Below are 27,716 nucleotides of genomic sequence, written 5' to 3' on the forward strand. Positions count from 1 at the left end.
AATGAATGATGTAAATATTTAGTTATAAATATATCTTAAGTATTGTGGATCTTTAGCTCTTGTATCTTTTATTTAAAGTCCTGTTCCAGATATCCGATGGCGGAAGGTTCTAGAACCAATGCCAAGTACTGCTGAGATCAGCACCTCAGGAGCTGTCCTCAAGATCTTCAATATCCAACTGGAAGATGAAGGCATATATGAATGTGAGGCTGAGAACATTAGAGGAAAGGATAAACACCAGGCAAGAATTTATGTTCAAGGTGAATATTTTAGTCTTCTAAAAATTTTATCAATATTTTATTCAGAACAATTTCCATTGCTATATATTTTAAAAACAGTACAATATATTACATTGTACAGAAAGGTGAAATATTTACCTCATGTTTAGTTATGCCACAAATGAGTTATAGAAGTTATAAACTTAAACCTTTAGCATCATTGTTAATAGATTGATATAGTAGTGTTTTGATAATTTTCAAAATACACAATTAATGTAGTTCATTTACTCCTTCGGACATTCTCTTTTTTCAGTACCTTTGTATTTATAGAATAATCTATATACTATGACTTAGTTTGATTCAGTGGTTTGCAAACTTTTGCATGCATCAATATCACCCAAAGATAGAGGGCTTGTTAAAACACAGATTGTTGGGCCCCATCCTCAGAATTTCTGACTCAGAAAGTCTACTGTAGGATTGAGAATTTGTATTTGTAACAAGTTCCCAGAAGATGCTGATGTTGGTAATCCTACAATCACACTTTGACAACCACTAGCATAAGGAACCATTTTTCTTTGACAAAATCATTTCAGCAAAAGTTTTCTAATCTCACACATTAAAATAAACTCATATTTTTTTCAGGCAACACTTGAAAGTTTTCAGGTCAAAATCATTTTTGTCATGTTCCATTATGTGGAATAAACATCTAAAACTTCAACAAGATTTTTCATTTTCATAACCATAAACTATGGTTTATACCCCATTTCTCCTCTTCTAGTCTCCCCCAAAATATAACAAAAATCTTGACAGAGTCATTCAGACTCTAAAGATGCTGTCTCCATCTCCAATTTTTACCTCTCTTCAGTGCACTTCAATTTGATTTTCATCTACACCTTTCCACCAAAGCCTTTCTTTTCATGATCCTCAAGGACATCTATGATGCTAAAGCTGATGAGCAATTCTCCTTTGTACCTATTGGATCTGACAGTGTCAGGGGCCACACTGGATCCCTCCTTTCTCCATGGTTCACTTTCTGTACTTGGCATCTCAAACCCACACTTCATCAACTTCCTCATGCACCTGTCTCATTCTCCTTTGACATGTCCTCCTAACTCTGTGTCTTTCTAAGATTAGTGCATTCACAGTTTGGTCTTTGCACTTCTTCTCTATTTCAGTCACCCTTTTTATGAGCTCATTTATACCCTGAGAGCTCTAACCCTGACATTTCCTCTGAACTACAGACTTACATGCCAAATGACCCACTAACATGAACACATCAAATGTGATGGCCTTGTGAGCTGGGGAAATTCTAGTTAGATTTCTTAAATTTTAAAATAAAGCTTCCCTTTTCTACCAGATTTCTAATGTATATAGATATGTTTTTATTCAATATATTTAGGAATCTGCACTCCAGTTTCTCAGAAGAGTAGAATTTTGAATATTCTAATATCTAATGCCTTAGAAGGACCAAGGTGATAGAGCTTGTATTTAAGGGAACTATTATTTCTCCTTTTCTAATGAGATATATTAAAGTTTTCCTTTAGGTATAATCAAACCATCAGAAGGCTAAAAAATTAAACCATGCATAGAATGTATCAAGCTGATTCACTTATTTATACTCCTCATTGTATTATGTAATGTGACATCCACGTGATGCCAGGAAAGATGCTGGCATTCCTACTTCAAGTATTGCTAAGTATTGCTAAGATTGTACACAAAATCAAACATGTATCAATTAACATGAACATATCTACTAATATTTAGTTTTTAAAAAATTATTCTCTATGTGTTAGACAAATATATTGGTTAATGAAAATCACATTATATGCACCATAAAAATTTATATAGATATACACATTTATATACTATTGATGGGGCTTGGTGATATCATTAAAATATTCTGTTTTTAAATTAACATAAAGGTTAAATGCTTCCCACAAGATATATATATTACTTTTGTCAAAACTGAATATGAATTTTAATTTTGCCACTCACCACTCAGGATTTTCTCCCCATATTTTTTAACATTTTTACATCAGTTCATTTACATACATCTGTGTGGATGACTTAGATAACTGATGTACTCAACCAGACTATCAGATTGTTCATGTGCTTGCTGTCTACAGTTTTTTTTTTCCTTCTTCTTGTGGGAAATTTCTAGCATTTTCTCATTTGCCAAGCATATTTCTTCAACTAGAAGAATCAGATCTAGTAGATTAGATCAAATAATGAGACTGAGATTATTTCACTGAAGCATGGATTTTGCCAGTCAATAGCTCCTGTGTTTAGTTTCAAATATGGAAAGCACATTTCAGTGACCAGGTCATTTTTAAGTCCTACAATAGCATAGTACAGTGGTTAACAGATAAAAGATACAAAAGGAAGATAATGTATACCTGAGGTAGTTAAAAAAACAGAATTTTTCTTCAGAAGATGAAAATATGATATCATAATGAATTAATTAAGACATAATTAATTAATACATAATTGTTTAAAAGCTCTTTTTCCTTTTGACAGATTTAAAAGATTTATGTTGAAAGGAAAAAAATCAATTTTATGTGAATTAGCTTTCCAACAAAACATGCTTTACAAATAGAAAAATAATTGCTGAATTATAGTTACCTCATGTTGTGATGATGTAGGATTTGCATAGAATGCAGACCTGTGCAAATACAGTTTCAATAGCTCTAACACTGATTTTGGACACATGCCATATCTAATGTATTCTCCATAAAAATGTTAACAAAATATAATATTTACACTCTTGAGATTATGAGGGATGTTGAGATTTGCATTTGATATTTAAAATGTTCTTTGCTTTTTAGCATTTCCTGAGTGGGTAGAACATATCAATGACACAGAGGTGGACATTGGCAGTGATCTCTACTGGCCTTGTGTGGCCACAGGGAAGCCCATTCCTTCAATTCGATGGCTGAAAAATGGATATGCGGTATGTATGTTCCAGCGTTGTGCTGTCTCCAAGTTCACGTTTAAGCAACATTTCAGGGTAGTCCTGGGATAAATTTAGCAGAAGAGTCAGGAGAGTCAATAGAGTAAGGGTAGTGGCCCTGAAATATAAAAGCTTCATGAAATAAAGAAAAAAAGCAAGAAAGAAACTGAATGTTACGTATCTTCTTTCAGTTTAAACAACTTTCTATAATCTTATCTTTACCTTCTCTCTTTCTCTCTCCTTATTTTTTCCTTTGTTCCACTTTTTCCCCTTCTTCCTACTCATCCATCTCCACTACCTGATATTGTCCCCTTTTTCTTGCCATTGTTTGCCTGAACCCCACAGAAACAGAGGTAGGAGAGACGCTCTCTAAGTCCTACCTTTAGCCCTGGGGACAAGTAGCAGCAGTGGGATCCTTGTCTACTTACCCACTGTATTCTCCCAGCTGGTCCAAGAGGGAAAAAGGTGGACTCTCAGCTCTGTAAGATGAGTAGAACAAGAGCCATTGGGCATGGTAAGTGGGTTTTCCTCCCCATGCCATGAAATTCCCACTCTTCACATCTTAGGTAATAGCGGGGGCAGAGAAACCTAACATAGCTGAATTAAAAGATAAACCCAAGCCTAAATGAAAGCATTTCTATTAAAGTTTATCAAGACAGTGTGTTTTACTGTTATTCTTTTCAGTATCATAAAGGGGAACTGAGACTATATGATGTGACTTTTGAAAATGCTGGAATGTATCAGTGCATAGCTGAAAACACATATGGAGCCATTTATGCAAATGCTGAGTTGAAAATCTTGGGTCAGTATCATCTCTAATTTCTCCTAAATGTTTATCATGAAAATAACATATAAAAAGATAATAGGGTATTCATAATTGTTTCATTTCACATTATTTTCTCTACTTGCTAGAAATGTGGTCTAGCTTTTGAAATGTGGTTTAGAATGGAATGGTATTATTTTTGTTTTCACTGAAGACTAAGTAGAAAGAATAACTCTTTAAAATTGTCTTAGGTTCATTGAAAAATTCCCAGTTCATGTTAATTATTTCATAAATTGTATGATTTTATTTTTAACTGAGAACCTGTACTCTCTTATCATTTTGAGAAATCATGAAGTATAATGGGTTTTTAACATTTTTAAAATGGTAAAACAAATTTTACATGTGCCACTCTTTTTGAAGGTCATTAATTTTTTAATTTATTCTAATTAGTTATACATGACAGTAGAATGCACTTTGACACATCATACACAAATGGAATTTAACAATTCTTCTGATTGTATGTGATGTAGAATCATACCGGTCGTATAATCATATAAGCACATAGGATAATAATATTCAATTCTTTCTACTATTCTTCCTATCCCCATACCCCCTCTCCTCCCTTCACTCCCCTCCACCTAATCCAAATTAACTCTATTCTTTCCTAGCTCTCCCCCCTTATTATGAATTAGCATCCACATATCAGAGAAAACATTTGGCCTTTGTTTTTTTGGGATTAACTTATTTCATTTAACATGATATTCTCCACCTCCATCCATTTTCCTGCAAATGCCATTTTATTCTTCTTTAAAGCCTAGTAATACTCCATTGTGTATACATACCACAGTTTCTTTATCCATTCATCTGTTGAAGGACACCTATGTCAGTGCCATAGTTAAGCAATTGTGAGTTGAGCTGCTATGAACATTGATGTGACTGTGTCACTGTGGTATGCTAATTTTAAGTCCTTTGGGTATAAACCAAGGAGTGGTATAACTGGATCAAATGGTGGTTCCATTCCAAGTTTTCTGAGGAATCTCCATACCACTCTCTCTGATGGTTACACCAATTTGCATTCCCACTAGCAATATATGAGTGTACCTTTTATTTCTATATCCTTGCCAACATTTATTGTTGCTTGTTTTTGTTTTCTTGATAATTGTCATTCTGACTGAAGTAAGATGAAATCTTAGAGTAGTTTGGTTTACATTTCTCTAATTGCTACAGAGTTGAACATTTTTTCATAAATTTGTTAATTGATTATACTTCTTCTGTGCAGTGTCTGTTCATTCCTTAGCCCATTTATTGATTGGGTTATTTGTTTATTTGGTGTTGACTTTTTTTGAGTTCTTTATATATCCTGGAAATTCATATTTTATATGAGGTACATGTGGTAAAGATTTTCTCCCATTCTGTAGACTCTCTCTTTACATTACCTATTGTTTCCTTTGCTGAGAACTTTTTTAGTTTGATACCATTCCATTTATTGATTCTTGATTTTGCTTATTGTACTTTGAGTCTTGTTAAGGAAGTTAGGCCCTAAGCCAACATGGTGAAATCTTCGTGATGTTGGCTTACGGCCTACTTTTTCTTGTGTTATGTGCAGGGTCTCTGTTCTAGTGCATAAGTCTTTGATCCACTTGGAGTTGAGTTTTGTGCAGGGTGAGAGATAGGGGTTTAATTTGATTTTGTTATATATGAATTTCCAGGTTTCCCAGCTACAAGTGTCACTTTTGACAAGTCTTCTTTCATGTGTCTAAGCAGCTAAACACAGTCTACAAATTCACCTAACAGTGAAGACTGACACTCCAGCACTGCCTGTGATCTCGCTTCAGATGAGTCTTTACCACTTTGGAGCTTTACCAGTCCCTGAGTCTCCTGTGCTACCGTTACTTATCTTCAGGACTTTCTGCTGGTCCTTTGCCCCACCCTGACTCCTGTTTTCAAGGTGTTGTCTTGCTTTTCATCAGAATAGAAATCTGGCATAAAGTTTTTCAACTTGTGCCCCACACTCTAAACTATCTCTGCACCATCTATCTTCTCAGTACTCTTCATCTAGCGAAGGAGGTGTCTCTTCCATCCCTCTACCTCTATTTTCATTGCTTTTTACTTTTCCCAATATGTTATATCAGCACCTATTCCTTCTCTCATGTGTGTGCACCCTTGTATGTATACATATTCTTTGAAGATACCTCTTCCAGTCATATTTTATTTTTAAACTCTCATCTCTCTTGTCTTTGGGACTTCCAGTTCCCATACTTCCAAGACCACTTCTTCTCCATCTCTTTCACTGTTCTCTTTCCATCCCCTCCTCTGCTTGGCTAAAACCTTGCCTTCTTCCAGAATTCCATTCCTCTGGTTCCATTCCATTTTCTTCCTGTATCCTTCACATATTCTGTGTAATTATTCCAGGTTGATGATGATGATGATGATGGTTTAAATTCTTACTCAATTTCTACTTCTCCCATTAATTATTATCTTTCTAATCTCTGTCCCAGAGACTTATTCTCAGCTTCAGACTCAATATAAATACTTTCTAGAAGAAATGTTTATCCAGATGACCCCACGAACAATTCAAAACCAGAATGTTTGAAACTCAATTCATTATTCACAGCCACATCTTCTCTCCTCAAAAATTCTCTGTTCTAAAGGATGTAGAGTCCACTAGGTGCCTTTCCCACACCTAGTACATTCACCAAACTTCTCCAGTTCACAGCAACAATCTCTCTCAGATCTTTGACATTCTCCTTATTTTAATTTACTAAAGTAAGTTCTTTAGCAAAGTACTTACGGTGTCACATCCTGTTCATATTATTTGAAGGAGTTGACACCAGTTTTGTTCAGACTGAAAGTAATGAATCCAGGTAGTCAGACTTCCTCTTCTAGAATTGGTTATTGAAAACATAAAGCAATGACTCAGTGAGACAAATTTTATTCTTGTTGCACCAAAAGGAAACTCTTAAAACCACGTGTATCACTGCAGATTGATTGACTCTAGAAGATGATGGTAGGAGACGAGAAATTCTTAGGAAAGTGTTAAGGAATCTTCAAAAAACAGTTTAGGCAATATTAATTTTAACTTCCTTGTCATTTTTGTAATTCTGAAGATCATACTCCATGTCTTCCTCCCTAGAGTCTAAATTCCTTGGTAATACATTTACTCTAGTTACTTTGTGTATCAAACAAACATTGCAGGCCCAGATGTCTTTGGTACAAAGGGATGTTAAATCATTTGGATGCTTAAAGAAACAAATGGTGTGAGTTTGATTCTTTCCCAAATTTAAACTTTCTGCTTTTTGCTGAAAATAGTAATTAAGCAAACTATTCCTGTATTAAGTCTCACATCAATAGTTCCAGGACATTTTTATGTTAGTCTTAATTTACTCTTATACCTTATACCTTTAGAAACTCTCTCTCTCTCTCTCTCTCTCTTTCTTCCTGAATTATTTCATGCTTAATTCATGTTTCTTCCACCAAATATTTGTCAAGTGCCTACTCTACACCAAATTCCATTCTTCTAAGAGATGCATGTGATGCAGTGAAGAATAAGACAGGCTATGTGTCATACTCTCTTTTTCTTAGTTAAAAAAAAATATTCTCCCATTGCTTCCTACTTCCAAAATATGTAGGAACATAGTCTAGATTCTGTTTCTAGAAATCAAAATATCAGATAAAATGAGGTCATTTAAGGGACTTCATTTCATTAAAATATTAACTGATTTATAAATTTTCTTATTTTCTAGATGTGCTTCAATTTAAAAAATATACTCTTATTAAAGTTTCTGTTATATTTTATGTACAATATGTCACCCCCAAAATGAATCTACACAAAATACTTGACACTTTGTTAGGTGTACAATACAGGTTGATTGGCTACTTATCTATTGCCGGTTATTAAAATTCATACTAAAAGAACAATGAAATGGACTAAATCCTTGCATAAAAGGCATCTTCTCAGAACAGCAGCAGTACTTAGGAGTTTACTAGAAGTGCAGAATCTCAGGCCCTCCCATACCGACTGATGGACATTAAAACAAAATCCTCAGATAGATAAAATTAGTGAAGCACTGGACTAGATGAAGAGTCAAATTCCAGTTAAAGATATACATAGTCCTAGAAGTCTCCAGAAGAGCCATGGTACAGATGACTGGAATGTGAATGGATAATGTCCCCCTACAGTCTGCCTAAAGACAAGGGGAGTGAGCAGTGGTCAAGAAGTGGAGACCCAAAAGAGAGTGAGAGCATGCCATCAATGGAGTGACCATTCATGAGACACAATATCCAGATATCATTATTATTGTGTACTGTAAAGTGAGGATGAGCTACAGCTGATCATGTGCTCCTTAATGAATGGGGTCCTCTTCCCACAGCTATTTGTATATAGGTCATGAAGGCAGGAATTGCTCTGTTTATTTGGGCATCTTGCAGTGAGTCTGTACACAGTTAGTGCTCGGCAAATGTTTAATGAAAGAGGGGTGATATTGTTTTGGATATTGCATGCTTTGGAAACAGAAGGACCTAAATTCATATTTGAATCCTACCAATATATTTTCTCTGGCAGTTTTGTGAAATTGTAGGATCCCAATAGATTTCAATTCTCTTATTTATAACCTCTGCACAGTTCATTCAAAGTATGATTCGGAGGACCTACTATGACCATATGGGAGTGTTTACAGCACTGCTGAGTTCCCTCCGGCCTTTCAATTAACTTCCCTTTTGGAAATGAATAAAAAAAAATTGAATTAGAGGTCATTTTGAGTTTAAATTATGCACAACATTTGGTTGTAATTAAAGTTTATAACCAAGGAATATTATGTATTTATAATCAAGGTATCAAGAATTGTATATTTGAATTGAGTGAAGTTTATGATATGTATATATTATTCAATAAAAGAAAAAAGATATTAGGCATGGCTCATAATTGTTTGTATTTACTGAGATTAATCCTTTCTCCTAATCAAAGTGGAATAGAAGTGATGTAATGCAGAAGGAATATTGGATTTGTTAACAAGAAGAGAAAAATAATCATTTGTTTTCCTTTCAGCTTTGGCTCCAACTTTTGAAATGAATCCTATGAAGAAAAAGATCTTGGCTGCTAAGGGAGGAAGGGTTATAATCGAATGCAAACCTAAAGCTGCACCTAAACCAAAGTTCTCCTGGAGTAAAGGAACAGAGTGGCTTGTCAACAGTAGCAGGTCAGCTTGGAAACTAGAAATCTAATTGAAATTAATTATTTGGGAGTTTATTTTGTAGAATACTTGCTTTCGTATCATTAATAAAGTGTTGTTTCTTCCAACTTTTCTCCAGAGAAGATACTATAGTAATAAGATGAACAGAATTTAATTTTCAGGATTACATAATTTATAAGGCATTTAGGACTTCAAAGCTCAGAGGTGTAAGTTGTGGTTTGTAAATTTCCCCAGGCTATCCAGCTAATAAACATGCAAAATGAAATAGGATCTCTCTAACTCAATTTTTCCCTAACAAGGTCATTTATTCACATTTTATATAATTTTATACAATTAGCCTATTAAATATGTTGATAAGAAAATAAAATGGTGATTTCAAAGTACAATCATGTCTTCCCATCTTCTTATAATGATAAGAATATCCTTATTCTTAGCATCTCCCCAGTAAACAAATAGTCAACCAATGTTTTGGTGGCTTTAGGTACAAAAAAATAAATGTGTGGTGTGCATAGACTGTTTACTTAAAACCAACAGTGAATTGTTTCTGTAGGTTTTCTAGAGGAGGTTATATTTATATTGAGTATTAATGAGAGAGCGAAAACTAGGATGGGAAATAGGAAGAATGGAAGTGGAAGTGGGGTAGCTCTGTGTTCCAGGAAATGAAGGCAGCATAGCAAAGGCCCTGAGGCAGGTGTATAGGATGTTAGGAACTGCAAGACCTAAAATCAGCATGATTTGTCTTCAGGAGAAATGGAGAAGACTTTTGGGGGGTTTTTTTTTGTTTGTTTGTATTTTTTTGGTAGTGGTGTTAGGGATGACACCCAGGGCTTAGTGTATGCTAGGCAAGCACTCTACCAACTGAACTATATTCCCAGTCCTGGGGAAGACTTTTAAGGGATGAGACACAGTGAGTCAGATAAAAATTACAGAGTTGTCTTTGCTAAGGGGATTGGGCTTCCTGTAAGAATAATGGAAATCTGTCTAAAGACTTACACCAGGGAGGAATGAGGTAACTTTTTGCCCTTTGAAAGAACATTCTGGCAAAAGTATGGAAAATAAATCTCCACAACAATCCAACAAGGTAATATGATGTGTCTAAGACCTGGAAAAGTTAAGTTGATCTTATGAAAACTCATCATTAATATCCAAGGAACTTGATTGTGTCATGTTGATATGGAAAGAGAATTTGCCAGTGCAGTTGTCTCATTAGGATGATCCCACCTACAACTGTGTATGGGAGCAGGGCGGGAACAGCTGGGCCTTACCTGAACACATTCACTTTTTTTTTAACTTTAATTTTTATTTATAAAAACAGCCAGCCAGTCTGAAAGTCATAATTTACAGATTTGATTTTTGCCACATTTCTTGGTACATTATAGCTGTACATAATGTTAGTATTTGTTGTCACACATTAGTTCATCCCCTTGATATAACAGTATAGTTTGGTCAGTACCCATTCCAATACCCTCCCTCTTCTTTTCTTACCCTCTGATCCCTTTCCTCTTTTCTACTGATCTCCTTTTGCTTTTCATGAGATCCCACCTCACCTTTCTTTTCCTTTTTCCTCTCCAGCTTCCACATATAAGAAAAAAACATAGGACCCTTGAACTTTTCTGAGTTTGTTTTATTTCGCTTAGTAAAATGTTCTCCAGTTATATCCATTTTCCTGTAAATGACATAATTTCATTTTTCTCGATGGCTGAATAAAACTCCATCGTGTATATATACCACGTTTTCTTTATCTCTTCATCCATTGACAAACACCTTGGTTGGTTCCATACTTTGGTTATTGTGAATTTTGAACACATTAATGTTAGTCTGTTTGACCTGAGTCTTTAAGACTTTAACAAAATGACATGAGAAGAATTAATGCTAAAAGAAGAGTCACTGTGCTCAATTTACCCCCTTGTTAGGCACTCACTCCTACAGCACATAGGGTACAGCACTCCCCACTGGCCCCACCACCAGCCCTCCCTACTTTATGGCAGAATGTTGCTCTGATTCTGAGGAAGACCAATGTTAATGTCAAAAGTTTCTCCAATCAAGGATTTCCCAGAACCATGTTTCCTGGTCTTGTTTTTCCTAAATATCAATATGTGTTGAAAAACAAAAATCAAGAGACAGAGATAGAGAATGGTCTAGCTCCTAAAATCTTATAATTTTGGTTGCGCTATAACAATTGCATACACTTAGAAATCAAATTGCATTACTTCCTTAATGGGTCTAGAGTTCAATTTTTGCTCACTACTTAAATTCATTAATATTTCAGCAAAAGTACCACTTAAAAAAACTATGTAATATGTAACAAATATGTTGAATGTTGTAAAATCGTATGTACAGAGAAAACTGAAAACATTTCGTATTTATAAAAAATAAACAAACATTGAAAAAGAATATCTAAGGACTAAATAGTTTTTAAGAAAAAATACAATATTCTGATGGATATAATTATTATAAAAGTCATTATATAAATATTATATATTATTATCATATTATATATTATATATAATATTATTATATTATGTAATATATAATTATTATGTATAAAAATAATAGTATATATTATATATTATTAAATAATATATATAAAAATTGGTTTCACATAATGCAGTTATTTCTGTGCCTGTTTAGTGGCCTGGTTAATACAATTTTTGTATTCAGTAAGAACTTAAATTTAAGTTATACTTACATTCTTACTTATATGATTTTATTTTGGACTGAAATGAAATACTTTCTCCAACAGAATTTCTTTTTAATTTACAACTAACTTAGCTACTCATTTGTATTCAATAGACTACTGTCAACTCTAAAATGACTTTTATATGAGTCATGTAAGTGGGAGGATCCACTGTTATTTCCTACAGCAGAATTGGTATGCTTTACAATAAACAACCTTCAAATTGAGGTCATCCTGGAGTAATTTTGATGAAAATAAGTGACTAATTTGTTAAAAACTGGATTGTTCCTTGATTATGTTGACTGATTCATAGCATATTATCTAGAAACTAGGAGAAGAATCTGAGAATTTATTTCAAATTTATTTAAGAATGAGGACCATTTTTACCAAAATTTAAATTCCCTAAATATTCTTATTGAAAAGTAATTTCAATGCCAAGGGAGAAGTTGGAAGCATATTCACTTGACATGGGGATGCATTGTTAGGTGATTTCATCTTTGTGTGAACATCCTAGTGTGCTTACACAAGCCGAGCTGGTGTGGCTTGTCATCCCTACAGTCACAATGGAAAAAACAACATGAGATATAATAAAGCACCAGAGATAACAGTTCAATGAAGGGACATGGGAAACATGAGATGGATGAGGCTGCTGCCAGCATAATATGGCATATTGTTTTATAGTAACCTATGCTTTTTATTATATAGAAGGAGCACACTCTAAACTAATGATAAAATATAGTACAGTAAATATATCAATCAGTAGCACAGTCACTTATCATTACTATTAGGGATCATGCATAATTGTACATGCTACTCTTCTATAAAACTCAGAGTGCAGGTTTATTTACACCAGCATCACCACAGATGTGTGAGCAGTACATTGCCCTTGAAATTGCAATGGTTATGGCATCAAGAGGTGATAGGAATTTTTCAGCTTACAGGACCACTGTTTTCATATGCCGTCACTGACTGAAACATCATGAGTGGTACATGACTTTAAACCCCTTAAAGATGGTAAAAATCAATTGTGAGCTAATATACGTAAATCAACTAAAAATATTAGTATGAATTTTAGAAGGAATTGTGGTCCCCCCCCCCCAGTAACTCGACCAAAATATTCATTGCTTTGCTTGAAGAAAGATTAAATGGGAGGGGTTAGAAGTTTGGCAAGGATTTATTCTGGAACTGAGAGGGAAAATGTATGGCACATTAATATTGGTACTGTGGTAATATGTATTTTCCAAGAAATAGAAGCCAGAGAAGGACTAGCTGAGTAAGGGATTTATTAATGGCAATGCCTGGGAGGGAAAATATAGAGGAAGTTGGATGGAAGGTGGGGAGCCATCTGACAGAGATGCAGTTCTGATACCAGAAGAAGGAGAGAGGGATGAAAGGGGAAAGAATGGGCTGAAGGGACGTGCACAGCACAACTCTCAGGAGTGCTTCAGCCAAATGCCCCTTGGAGGAGTTTACTGTTTTCAAGGGACAGGCCTCCTGTACAGGTCCTCCCATGCTCAGTCACTGGCTGAGAGCAACCCGTGGGATGGGTGAACTTGGGTGACCTTGGCTGACTGGTGATGGAGTTCTGAGGGTAGTGTCTGGGGCAACTTCTCTTACAGTTGGAGAAAGGCACATTTTTAAAGCTCCCAGGATATCAAAGAACTACTTTTATTCCTATATTATTTTGATATTGCCCTTCTTCAACATCAAATAATGTTCTGAAATGAGTTTTAACTGGATAAAGTAGGGAAAGAAAATCCTGGAATATAGTATTAGTGGAATTTTGGTATTTTCTTTTTTCTTTTTAAATTCTATTATTATTTTTACAGACTGGTGTATTTTCTTATATTGACACTTTAAGTGAAGTAAATAAGTACTATTTTTCTTTCATCAGATTTTGCCCTTAAAATGGAAAATAGGTTTGAAGGTTTTGTACATTCAATGTAGAAAACAATTATTTAAATTTTGAAAATAATGCATTTTTAAAGAAAATAAAAATCTAATTACAGGCAATCCAATATTGAGTCTAAGAATGAGGGGTTATAAAACAAAACATTGCAAGTTTTTAATTTCTAACCCCTAAGTTACAAGAAGAGTACCTGGGAAATAGGTGTAGTGTGAAAGATTTAGGTTCTGTTGCAAGAGGAATTTCTCTCTGTTTGATATGTGGGAAAGAGACAATGGAGAAGCCAGAGTACCAATGAGAAGTCAGTTAAAGGACCCAGGGATATTTCAAGAATAGTAAAAACGAAGGCTGGGTGTTTCACCTTGAAAATACCCTATTGTCAAGACTTGTGTAGAATAATAGTAAAAAAATTTAGTGTTTGTAATGTAAAGAGTACAGTAATATTTTATTAAATTAATTGTGTAATCATGTACTTTTTCATTTTATAGAATACTCATTTGGGAAGATGGTAGCTTGGAAATCAATAACATTACAAGGAATGATGGAGGTGTCTATACATGCTTTGCAGAAAATAATAGAGGGAAAGCTAATAGCACTGGGACTCTTGTGATCACAGGTAAGAAGTAATTTAATATTTGATCAATATGTTTCAATTTCAAAAGGCTTCTTAGACAAACCTCTTTGATAAAATTGTTCCTGGAATTTGGATGTGAAAATATTTTATTACTTTACATAGAGAAATCAACACATGTTGGTTATTATTCATTTAGTGTACAAGATAATATGGTATCTTATATTTTCCTGAATTGTGTTTTACTCCTTCATTTAAAAACTTACAGATCCCACACGAATCATATTGGCCCCAATTAATGCTGATATCACTGTTGGAGAAAATGCCACCATGCAGTGTGCTGCATCCTTTGACCCCGCCTTGGACCTCACATTTGTTTGGTCCTTCAATGGCTATGTGATTGACTTTAACAAAGAAAATATCCATTACCAGAGGAATTTTATGGTATGTGTTTTAACTTTCATCTTATTAATATCCCAATTATTTTTGTGTTTCTGTATTAAGCTTCTATAACCATAATCATATTTTATATGATTTTTCTTGAGAACACAGGAAAAAAAAAAGCTTTTCATAGTTTTTAGTAATCATAGTATTTGAATCCAAAAAGGGCTAACCCGAAGGATTTTGTTAGAGATAGTAATATAAATATTGATTAGATTTTAGGTACATTTTCCCTCTTAATTATAATTAAATACTTATAGTGATATATATTGTACCTCAGTATGTGTGTATATATACTACTGCTTTCACTTTTACTCTAAATGAGATAAGAGCATAGAACCTACACTTAATTACTTTAGAGTAGTTATTTCATTCTGTGAGGGCAATAAACCATCTATATCTATACAGATAGTTTGTTTTATATATATTTAAAATATTGCAAGACTTGAAGAGATAGTCAATATGATTTGAAAAGGAGGATTAAGTGGCTATATTTTAAAAACTTGGAAAGTGCACATGCCATGAGTCCTATAATTAAGCATAGTGATATAGAGAATCAATGTATGTAAATGAATAAAATAGAGGGAAAAGACCTGGAAGTAATGCAAGAGCAGCAACTTGCAAAGGAACCACATTGGTCTGTTGATAGACTTCCTGGGTTGCTGTTTATTTAAAAGAGAAATTGGTCACTTGCTCCTGCTAACCTCTTCCCTAAAAAGAAGACTGTTTAGAAATCTGAAGATCTATTTAGAACATATCCTTAATTAATAAAACTTTAAAGTTAGAATCAGCTATTAATATAGATATGAAACTTGTGGGGTATTTAAGATTTTTAAAAATTATATAAAATCTGGATTGATGTTTACACATTATAATAACATGCTTACAAATCATCCTGCCTTTTTTTTTCTTTTTACTCTTCTAGAACTTTCCACTTTAAAAGACAAAGAGGCTTTCAGTTAAGTTCAGTGAGACTTTAGTTAGAAAGGGACATTTGTTTGTACATTATTTGGTAGATGCATATGAACAATTATTGATGCAGTTATCAATACATATGTATCTGTGTGTTCACTATAAATCAGATTCTTTAATTTACCTGGTCTAGCTAGAACTGTAAATCAACAGTAAACATACAAATTTGTTTCTGAACCAAAACTACACTTTTAAGAAAATTGTCAGAATTGTTAGAGAACTATGAATTCTATGAATTTTATTTTGACATCATACCATGTGATATTTTTGTCCTCATATGTCTAAAACTGTTTAGATCTACCTAATATAAACATACCTAACATTAATGAAATCATTATCAAGGTCTCTAACAATTTAATAATTCTTCAAATTGTGGGTTTAGCAGGCACATGCCTGTTTCAGTGACTGGTGAGCCTGGGACAGGAGGATTACAAGTTCAAGGCCAATCTCAGTACCTTAGTGAGACCCTGTCTCAAAATTAAAAATCAAAAAGGGCAGAGTATGTAGCTCACTGTTAAGGCACCCTGTGTTCAATCCCGAGTACCAAACCTAAAACCAAAAAATTGTAAATTTTATTTTCTAAGAAAAGTAAATGCCACTCAGTATTTTACTCACCTTAAGGAAAAGAGTGAGATAGAGATTTTGCTTGAAATAAAGAACAAAATAGACTTTTGAATTTACTTACTTCTTTGGTATTATAAATTTTAAAGTGGTTGTTTAGTTGCTGCAGTAAATAACCTTGGGGACTTCAGTTTCCCTAATTAAGTGGAAATTCCTTATTTACGTGTGTATGTTCTTTTAAAATAATAGTTACATTGTTGTTGGTTGATATAAATAGCCATGGGGTGCCAGAGAAGAAAGGAGAGGACTGGAAGAGAGAGGGAAGGGAAGAGGAGGGGAAAAAAAAAAAAAAAAAAAAAAAAAAAAGGTAGTAAGAAAAGAGAGAAGGAAGGAGGGAGGGGTAAAAAGAGTGCAGTACATTAAAAAGGGAGTAAAATAAGAAAATATTTAGAATACAAATTAAAAATGAATAATAAATGAGAAAACAGACCCTAAGAATGTGGAGGTTAGTTGTCACTTACTGCATTCGCTCCTTCTGCAGACCATGGACACAGAGTTCACATAGTTGCCTCAGGAAGCCCAGGACAGTTCCAAGGTGGGCCCCATCTCAGTATTCATTCGCCCGGGTTTTAGTTCCTTCCATCAGATAATGATCCACCCATAACAGAACACCCGAGCACCAGCTAAATAGGCAATGTGATTAATAAGAATGTCAAAGTCACATTTTTAGCACGCCATAGATGGACAGGTGGGTTCAATTTTCTAAATTAAGAAAAAAAATCTCAGATACAAATATTTATTTTAAAATACATTATTAAACTTAATTCTCTCTTTTGAACCTCCAAAAGATAAGTTTTCCTTGGTCCCTTCCTTCTTTTTTAAGGCAAACATCAAAGGCAGACTTCCCAGCTAAATGAAATTTAAGTAAACACATCAGAAATGTTTTGAAAGGTAGTCTTAATGGCTAGTGATTGCTTGTGAGGCTGTTAACACTAAGGAGCAACTCTTCCTGCCTAATGCTTAGTGGGAGAAACAACAGAAATAGCAGGAATTAGGAACAACAAGAATAAAGAAGGGAATGCAGTTGACACCATTTGTCTATTGTTCAAAATTGCATAGGTAAAATGCCATGTGTGTGTTTCTTAAATAATGATTTGCTTTTTTAGTTAATTCTGGCAATATTCTAATACTTAAATAGCATTTGTTTGTTTAAAAACATGCTCTGAGGGATGGGGATATAGTTCAGTGGTACAGTGCTTGCCTAGCACCTTCGAGGCTTGCTTAGCACTGGGTGTGATTCTTAGCATCACAGAAATATAAATAAAATAAAATAAAGGTATTGTGTCCATCTACAACTAAAAAAATAAAATTCAAAAACATATGTTCTGAGTCCCTACCACAAGTAGGCATAGTAAGAGGCCCTAGGGTAAATGAAACACTGGCTGAAACAAAGACAGATACCAATTCAAAATAAATCAGAGATAATCTGTGAGTTTAAAATTTGGATGGAAATGTTTGAAAACTTTCACCATTATCAAAAAAGATGCCATTATCTTCGTTTTAGTAATTTTAATTGCTACCAATTAATATCAGAAGTTATAACTAACAAAAATTGAAGATATTCAATTTAAAATTTTTTTTCATGAGCTTGTTTTGAATTTCCAATTTGAAAAATAAGCTCTTCAAAAATTAAATATCCTGATTTTTAGATTGCTATTCTTTATTTTGACCACTAAATGGCAGTCTTGTATAAGGCTTCAAATTTTACAGCCTGGACTAATTTGTAACTTGAAGCATTAGTTTATGAAATTAAACTAATGCCTTTTCCTATATTTATGAATATGTTGTGGGATCATGGGTGATCTTAAAATTTCTTCATTACAGTTTATCCAATTAGAATTATAAGACTATCAGGAGAAAGTAACTGCATTTTTAAAGATGTGTATTTTTTTTAAAGACTTTATGGTAAACCCACAAACAGAAAGTAAGAAGAATATTAATATTACATTTAATAATTCTATTTATGTAAAACTCTTCTGCATGAGATTATTTTTTATAATAGAACTTTTAATTTTAAGTCTGTGATTTATAAAAAATATCAAGAAGTTAAATGTCAAAGGTTTACCTGTCATGTCATTTATTTAATAAAAATTCACTGAGTTTATATCATTACATGATCATGGCTGGTAAATGTTTCATTTTAACTTAAACTTGTATGTACAGGGATCCTAAAACTATAAGCTTAAATTTAATAAATTAGAAGCTTCCATATTTATTGTCATTAAACATTACTAAGTTTTTAAAGCAGCTTACATTGTTATTCTGTTACAGTTATGTGACAAGTATACATTTTTCTAGTCCAATTATAAGATGATTTCTCTATTGATTTTCCAATCCAAGGTACTTTCCTTAGAGTAAATACAAAAGACAATCATTTTAGTTATTAATTTAATTTATAACTCTTTCTAGAATAGACTTGAAACCATCTATCATAAAATATGCATTTGTAATATATCATTTTATTTCTTTCTCATGATAGTACCTGAGTGACAGAATTTAGTTTTTCAATAGCTGCCTAATTTTTGACATCCTAGTATGAGTCATTTTCTCTCAACTGTTCAGTGATATTCTCCTTGTCAGTCATAATCTTAAACATGAGTTTTTTAAACTTTGAAATTCTGTACTTTTTCCAACTCTCTTATTACAAATATTAAAATTGTAATCCAGCAGGAGGTTACAGCAATCCTGTTATGAAATCACAAATATCATATGAATTGTTCAGTGGCTCTGTCATAACCTGACCTGGGCTCTAAGCTCCATTTCTTCACTTTTTATTCTATTGTTTTGGGGTCCAATTATTGATGTGTAGTGAGACCACCAGAGACTATAGTAGAGAAAAAAAAAAAAATTATTCTGGGGAAAGAGAAGGAGCAGGCTGATACATCAGGACTACCACTCCAAGTAATGGGGAGCAGTAGTAGCAAGTGACTCCAGCACGCTGGGTTTTAAAAGTGAAGACCACAAAAATTTTGGCAGGCTTACAATAGGGGTCTTTCTTAAAGAAATGCAAACAGCAAGCTTCAGTTTATCTCTTTCAGGCTGCATCTGTCAGGTTAACAGGGCAGGCTGGGTCGGGGAGCTAGACTATCCATATCTGAAACCGGCAGCTTCTGGGGCCTCCAGAGGATGGGTTGCTTCACAGAAATGGTCACAATGTCCTTAACTCACGGTCACTTTATTTTATCTTGGGTATTTCTGTCCTTGTATTTACCATAGTCAGCACAACTCAAAGATTTTCTTCACACCCATTTTGGTTTGGTCAATCTGAACTAGATATATTTGCTTTTTTCAAAGGGTCTCTACATTTTTCTTTTTATAAGGGAGTCTCTACTCTTTCACACTATGACCCTGAGCCATCGTTGCAACCTCTTAAAGCCTCAGATTTTCTCTCTTAAAATGCTGTTAATCATTTACTTACTTTATTTGGATTACTTCATTGGGTTTCCAAACCAATTACTTCATAGTATTTTTGTGAAGATAAATGAGAGAGTGCCTATAAAGTGCTTGGAACAGGATCCACTATAATGGTTATTATTAATACTTTTTATAATAGAGCAATGATTTCCCATTGAAAATTCCAAAAGCTTTTGCCAAATTTTTTTTTTTTTTTTTCTGGTAACTGATCTCATTTCCACAGTTTACTTCTTGTGCTGCTCACTTTGCTGGATACCTAATTTAAGACCAAAACATCCTAGGTATTTCATTGTTGAGGGTAAAGAAGAGGCCATAATAATCAACATGTATTCAGTTCTTATTTGGCCAGCACTATATTAAGTGTATTTCTTATATTTCTTTGTTGCTCTTCTTAGCATTCTAGAATGGAATACATGTCATTGTAAATCTCTCAACTTTTGAGGCGGCAAAGTTGAGGATTAAAAAGGCTGAGTCTCTAGCCCTGATAACTCATAATTCATAACTCATGGCTGAGAAAGGGTTTGAAACCCTGTGGGCTAACTACTTGGTCATGTGATCTTCCTCACTTGTAGTTCTAATCCATAGATTAATATTCATGCCTACACCTATTTAAATAATTCTATAGTTGTTCAAAACACTACAAGGCAATACTGTTCAACTCATATTTTATTCTTTAGTCTTATTTATGAACCACTTATGTTTACTCAGTTTAATCTGAATTGTTTCTTTCTTCCTACGCTGTCAATCACTTTTGCAATATACTGTAAGTCTGGCCTACACTGCTTCAGGTGGTCTGTGAAGCTCTTGGCAATTTTTTTTTTTTTCCTTTGGTGGTGCTGGGGTTTGAAACCAGGGCCTTGTGCATACGAGGCAAGCCCTCTACCAGCTGAGCTATATTTCCAGTCCCTCTTGTCAATCCTTAATGATCTCCTCCTTTAGTAGGTATATTCACATGTCTGTAGTGCATTCTTCTGATGGTACAGGCGACACCACTGAAGAAAAAAAAAATAGTGGTTCTATCCCAAAGTCTGTTCTCATTCATAAAGAAACTATTAATGATACTATATATGGCACAAAAAGTGTTTAGATCTGAGAAATCTATTCTTCATACTATAGGGTTTGCTCTCTGTTCTTCACTGTTGGATAAGAAGCTGAGGACTGTCCAAGATTATGGGGCAACAGGTTGGAAGAGATAAAGACTATTTGACAATCATTCTGAGAGAGACAAGAATCAAATTATAGCTAAAGAAAATGGTAGAAGACTAGGCAGGTGCAATAAGAGTCGTAAGTCCTAAATCCATAGTCATAGACGTAGGGTAATTTTGCTCCCTAAGAAACTTTGGCTATGTGTGGAGATATTTGTGTTTTTTCACACTGCACAGGTGTTGGGTGGCTGTGTGTTATGAGTATCTGTTTAGCACAGGTGCTGTTCAATATCTTATGATGTGAAAGACCCATTACAACAGAGAATTATGTAGTCTAAACTGTTAAAAGTGCCAAGATTGGGAAATATTTTTAAGAAAGAATTAAATAAGGAATCATATTATTTTGAGCAGATGAAAGTGTTGGGGACATATATTATAAGAAGCTAGATAAAAGAAGGCATTTTTAAGATTAGTATGAGTAGTAGATAGGTTGTAGGTGCACTGTGAATTTAAGACTTAAATTTTAGTGAACAGTAGAAAAGAAGAAGAAATACGTAAAAAGTATGCAGACCCCCGGCATAGTTCTGAGACCTCGAAACTCACAAGGGCATTCCACTTAGGACCATGTCCTCTCTCTGTTCTTCCTATTAGTAATTATTTGGAAAGGAGTTAGGCTTTTCTTTACTACCTTTGTAAACCTTTAATTAGGTAGGCTATAAACCTTTAATTAGGTCATAGGTAATTATAACTAATTTTATTTGCCATTTCCCAGCTTAAACACATAGGGCGTTATCTACATTCATGAACTGTGTCTCTCGTTGGGCAGGCTTCTTTAGGATCATCACACTTCCGCGCAGAGACCATGCAGCTGAAATCACTGTCCCACCAAGCTTCCCACGTCAAGTGCTTAATGAGCACTGGTTGATGACAGAGCTAATTGAATAGCAGTAAGCACATAGAGCAGGTCTTTGTTCCATAGAGATGTATGATTGGCTTCAAGGGATCTCCTAAAATTCTTCCAAAGTTAAGAACGTATTTTTACATAGAACTTTTCATATACTTAACTGTCTCTACTATAATTATTCTGGCTTTTTATGCTTACAATATAAAGTCAATAAGAAGATGTGAAAATGAATATAAAAACTTTTGGTATCTTAGGAGTTTTATAATTTTGTACTGTAGACTTTGATCTTTTATTTCTATCACACTAGAAATATACAATTTTGTTATTAGTTGTCATATTCCTAAAAAAATCAAACTTTTTCAGTTTGTTTTAAAGAATATGATATTATCTAAGTATCTGAATTTTTTTTTTTCTTCTGGTTTTGCCATCAATATGTTGTAGACCTTGGCAAAAAGTGTCACTCTGAGCCTCAGGCTCTGCATCTGTCACATGAAGAAGGTTGGGTCACATTAGAAGTTTTAATAAACAATAGAAACAAGAATGTTTAGGAGAAAATACCTTTAATAAAGAAAAATTAATTTAGAACATATATATATATAATGAGGTTTCTCTATCTGAAAATGAAAGTGTGTGTCTGTGTGTCTGTCTGTCTATGATGTAGTCAGGAGCCCTACCCACAGGGCCTCTCATTTCTTCCTATTCTAAAACTCCCATCCTGATTCTTTCCTTCTACTAGTAGTCTGTGAAAATTCTCTGACTCTGAGGCTAATTAGAACCAATTTGGAAAATATACAAAATCAATGATATCCAAGTTTACTTTCAACTTTTCCAAATCCAAGGCATTGATATTTTTGTTCATCATTCAAAATGTTTGGCAGAGGCCTCAAACAAAATTTCCTCCTTTTGAGTTTTTATTTAAATGGATCAATTGATCAAAAATGGACCCTTTAGTCATCATTCTCACAGTTTATATCCAAATCATCTAAAGTAGAGAAGTCAACATTTTTACAGATCCTGTAGATTCTAAATGACCTTTTCAGTAGTTATCCTGGACAGATTTTCTTATTTATTTGAGTTTTTATATGTTCAATTACATTCCTTCATCTTAATAAGATTTATATATTTTTTAAAAAGTTTAGATTCAAGTAATCTTAATATTGATGCATTTCTTAAAATAACACTAACTGTAAGCAAATAATGTTAAGGAATTAGTGTTAACTATGTGTGAAAATGGTTTTGTGATTAAGAGAATTTTTTGTCATTTGAGATTTCAAACTACTGTCTTATTAAGTTTCTGATGAGCTAAGTAGTACTGATCTATCAGTCATTTATTTTTCAAGGTTTCAGCACTAGCTAGCTAGATAATAGAAGAAAAAAATAGAACTAGCTACCTAGTCAATTAGATAAAGCAAATATGGCAAAAAGTTTACATTCGTTGAATCTAGTCTGGTGGTTTATGGGTAGTGATTGTACAAATTCTATTTTCTGATGTTTGAAAATTTAAGCAGGAAAACAATAATTATTTTTCATAATAATATAGTAACATATTATTTATGAGAATTATTGCTCCTACTTACCAAACTGTGAACCTCCATGCAGTTACCTGATTTCTAAAGCACTGCCTAGGGAACTGCTTAATCCGGTGAAACCAGAGTGATCTGTTGCCTGTGGAGTCTTCCACAGCAGCTTAACTTAAAAACTCAAATGCCTTATTTCTAAAATGGGAGTATTAATAGTAAATCCCTGGGTATTATGAAAATGAATGAGAAAAATGTATGTGAAGTAGCTGGCACCTTGCCAGACATTTAAAAATCATTCAGTAGATTAGATCAGGTCATGGCAAGGGTTCAGGAGCAGTGACAGCAGTGGAGGTAGCAAGAGCAGAAGTGATTGTGGTGGCTGTAGTAGTATTAATAGCAGCAGTAGTAGCAATTGTAGTCATAGTAACTTTGTGGTTTTATATGCAAAATAGTTAGAAATAGTACCTATTTTATAGCATTATTGCTACAAGTAAGGGTATTTGTACATGCAAAGTCTTTATAACAGCCCTTGACACCTAGACAACCCTTAGTAAATATTACCATTAGCAAAGTTGGTGATGGTGATGCTACCATTAGTAACTGCATAAGATGCATCTTCTATAGCTATTATTTCTTCACTCTACCAAGTGAAAAGTAAAAAAGAAGAAAATTGTTATTGTTTCATGAATAAAGACTCTAAGACATATATTTAATAAATTCTATTTACATTTATATGATATACCTTTAAAAGATACCTTTTCTTTCAGTCTTCTATATTTGTCCCTTCACTATGAATTTCAATGGAATACAGCAGATTTTTTTTTAAATAGTCATTCTGAGATCTAAGTTTTATCTAGACTTTGTATGTACCATGTAGCATATTTCTTTGCTCATTAAAATTAATTTAATTTAATACAAATTAGTAATTAGGTGCATTTATATTGCTGTAATTATTTTGCAGTTAGTATACAGGGAGGGGGAGAGAGGAATGGGCAGTTGTACTTTGGAAGTCTTTTAACTTAAACTTGGGAAACTTCTGAGTGGTCAACCACATACACACTTTGGAATATCCCTGAGCTTTGCTATCACAATTTCCAGTATGTGATTCAACTATCCTCGTATGAAGGGAAGAATTTTGTAATTCAGCCAAGCTGTGGCTTTTAGTGAAAATATAGAGAGCATTCGCATCTAATTTGTGGCTAGAATGTGCTGAGGTCCATGATCTTTACTTGCTTTGTAAGCGTTCTGTCAACCACTGAGAACCTCAGCTTCTCCTGAGGTATGGAAAGTGCTAGCAGCATTTATAAAATTGTCAGGAAAGCTTTTCTATGTACACAGCTATACTGGAAATGATATAGTATGCTTTCTCTTTGCTTTCCTTCTGAAGACATGCAGCACCACACCTTCACCAAATATAGGACAAATAAGAATAAATGTTGAAGTTGCTTACTATCATTCTGTACCTAAAACCTAAAGTTTAAAACAGAACCGATTTTAAAATCAGGTTTGTATTAAACTTCTAAAATAGTTTAATTAAAAGTTGTAAAAGTGTTTGTTGAGAACATTCAATAAGTTTAGATTTGATGGAATATTTGAGGACATAAAATATCTTGTTTTTGTAACATGTGACCATATAAAAAGAAAGACCATATCATTTCTATCAGAATAAAATAAGCAGATATATAAATAGTATTATGTTTCAAACTGAAAACTTAGGAACAGAAGGATAACTATTTCATTAAGAAGTAAAGAATATCAGATAACTATTTTTTAAGAAGCAATGTTGATGCCCTTGTTCATTTTTATATTAGTTTTTTAGTTTTCTTATTATAACATTGGATAATAAAATATTTTTGATCAGATAAGATTTTTTTTTAAATAATGAGATAATAGAAGTTTGATAACAGGATAATCTTTGTTGTTGTTGCTGGGGATTGGAACTCAGTTTTGCATATACTATAAAACAAGCTCTACCACTGAGCTACATCTCCAGCTCACAGGTTTATCTTTCAGTTAGAAAACTGGAGCAATCAAAGTACTAAGTCACTTAAGTAAAGAATATAATAGAATAGGTGCTTTTTTCTATGTGAACATTATTTTTTTCAATACAATAGTATTCTTGTGCCATAATAGTTTAAAAACATTTTACTTAACACATTTCTATTAATAAATATTTAATGGCAAGTACATTTATATTAAGGATGTCAAAGCATATTAGTCTGTCTCATAAATGTATACTATTCATTTTGTTTTGCTCAAATTATTTTATATTACTTTGAATATTTTTTCTCAGAAAATTACTTAGATACATGTGCCAATTGGTTTTTATTATAGTTTAAGAAAAACCTTTAAAATTACCTTCCTCATATACAGAATCTTACTCTCTGCTTACCTCTAATATCTTTTTAAAATATAAGTAATAAAATAATGTTTAATCTCCTTTCTTAAATGAATTCTATTTAGAATGGTATACGAAGTTAGGTCAAATACAAAATTGGGCACAGTCCCCAAGACCACCTTTACTCCTGACATCAATTGCAAAGTTCAGAAGGTTGCCAAAACCACCCTTGGGTTCAATTCGGCAGTAGAAGAGACGTGCAGACCTCAATAAAGTGGTTATACTTGTGGTTACAGTTTCTTACAAAAAAATGGATTCTGGTTAAAATCAGCCAATGAAAGAAGTACATAGGGCAGTACTGGAGAAATGCCAAACACACAACTTCCATCATCTTCTCCCTGTGAAATCAAAATACATTACTAACCATCTTTGATGTGCAGTAGTATACACAAAGTATTGCCAACCAGGGAAGTTACCTGAGCCTCAATATCCAGAGTGTCTATTAGGGATTCATCATGTAGGCGTGATTGATGAATTACTCACATGGGTAATCTCAATCTCTATGTCCACTGATACCATGTTACCAAAGGCCCCTATTCTATGTCACAATGCTCATCTTTTTGGCACAATCACCCCTTGCTCTGAGACTCTACAACCGTAACTTTCTCCCACCCTCAATCTCATTGGTAGACTATGCATTATGACCCAATCCCTACTCTATGATCAGTTTCTACTCTAAAATTATACAAGTGTAGCTAACCTCCAACCTAAATCACATTGTTAGACTATCCAGTATAACCCAAGTACCAGGGAAAGAAAGATGTTAGAGATCACCTTCCAGAAGCCGACAGCAAAGGCCAGAAATATCTTTGGGCAATGTCAAATTCTTACTACACAATTAGATTGAAAAACACCTTACATATTAGTTTGTTGAAAATATTAACAATATTCTTTCTTTCTATAAATATACTCTTTTTCCTAAAACTTTTACATTCTCTCATGAAATCAGTATATGAATAATGAGAAAAGTAGTAGTCATGAAGAATTGATCTTAAGGAGATGGATACAGCTTCCTTGTGGCATCATTATCTGAACTGAAAAATATGTATGAAATTAATAAAATAAATTAAAATAAAATGGATAAAAATCATGTCATTTTAGATAATAAGTATTTATTAATTCATTTAATATTTGTTGAATTCATCTCATGTGGCAGATATGACCTTAAGAACATTGTGTGTAATAATAAATAAGATGTAGTACTTCCTTCATAGAATTACATTTTAGTGGAAGAAATGAACAGCTGCGTAATTATCCTAGGTAGGGATAGTTCAAGGCCAATTCCTGACTGAGGCTTTGAATTCTGAAGAAGGAAGGGGCTTCTCAAATTTGGGCTGAAGTTAACCATGTGATGGGGCAGGCAATGAAGTGATATCTACAAGGTCTGTAGGCAAAGCATGTAGCAAAATCTGAGCTTCTCATGGTAGACTGGGCACAGGAGCTGGGTGCAGGAGAGATCTGAACAGGTAGCAAGAGTCTGTACGTTACACTGGACACCAAGAACAGTCTGTTTATGTGTTTAAGAAATACCGGAAACACCATTTGACCCAGCTATCCCACTCCTTGGCCTATACCCAAAGGACTTAAAATCAGCATACTACAGAGATACAGTCACATCAATGTTCATTGCTGCTCAATTCACCATAGCCAGATTGTGGAACCAACCTAGATGCCCTTCAGTTGATGAATGGATAAAGAAACTGTGGCATATTTATACAATGGAATATTACTCCGCAATGAAGAATGATAAAATTATGGCATTTGTAGGCAAATGGACGAAATTGGAGAATATCATGCTAAGTGAGATAAGCCAATCTCAAAAAACTAAAGGACGAATGATCTCGCTGATAAGCGGATGAGGACATATAATGGGGGGTGGGAGGGTTTAGCATTAGGTTTAGGGTTAGGTTTAGGGTTAGGGATAAGGAGAGCAGTAAGAATGAAGGAAAGAAGGACTGTATAGAGGGAAAAGTGGGGTGGGAGGGGTGGGGGGGAAGGGAAAAAAATAAACATCATTGCCCTATGTA

At 33.8% G+C, this 27,716-nt stretch overlaps 1 protein-coding gene across 6 annotated transcripts in view; it reads left to right on the forward strand.

Annotated features, from left to right (window-relative positions):
- The window catches only part of Cntn1 (contactin 1), a 364,554-nt gene that overhangs the window by 239,349 nt on the left and 97,489 nt on the right, over positions 1 to 27,716 (forward strand). For all 6 annotated transcript variants that reach the window (XM_047548775.1, XM_047548778.1, XM_047548779.1 and 3 more), the window contains 6 exons: positions 79 to 260; positions 3,044 to 3,168; positions 3,853 to 3,970; positions 8,976 to 9,126; positions 14,192 to 14,319; positions 14,543 to 14,718. In XM_047548775.1, the coding sequence (XP_047404731.1) occupies positions 79 to 260; positions 3,044 to 3,168; positions 3,853 to 3,970; positions 8,976 to 9,126; positions 14,192 to 14,319; positions 14,543 to 14,718 (880 nt within the window). The remainder of the gene's footprint in view (positions 1 to 78; positions 261 to 3,043; positions 3,169 to 3,852; positions 3,971 to 8,975; positions 9,127 to 14,191; positions 14,320 to 14,542; positions 14,719 to 27,716) is intronic.

This window comes from Sciurus carolinensis, chromosome 4, assembly GCF_902686445.1.
Source record: "Sciurus carolinensis chromosome 4, mSciCar1.2, whole genome shotgun sequence".
NCBI classification, from domain to species: domain Eukaryota; kingdom Metazoa; phylum Chordata; class Mammalia; order Rodentia; family Sciuridae; genus Sciurus; species Sciurus carolinensis.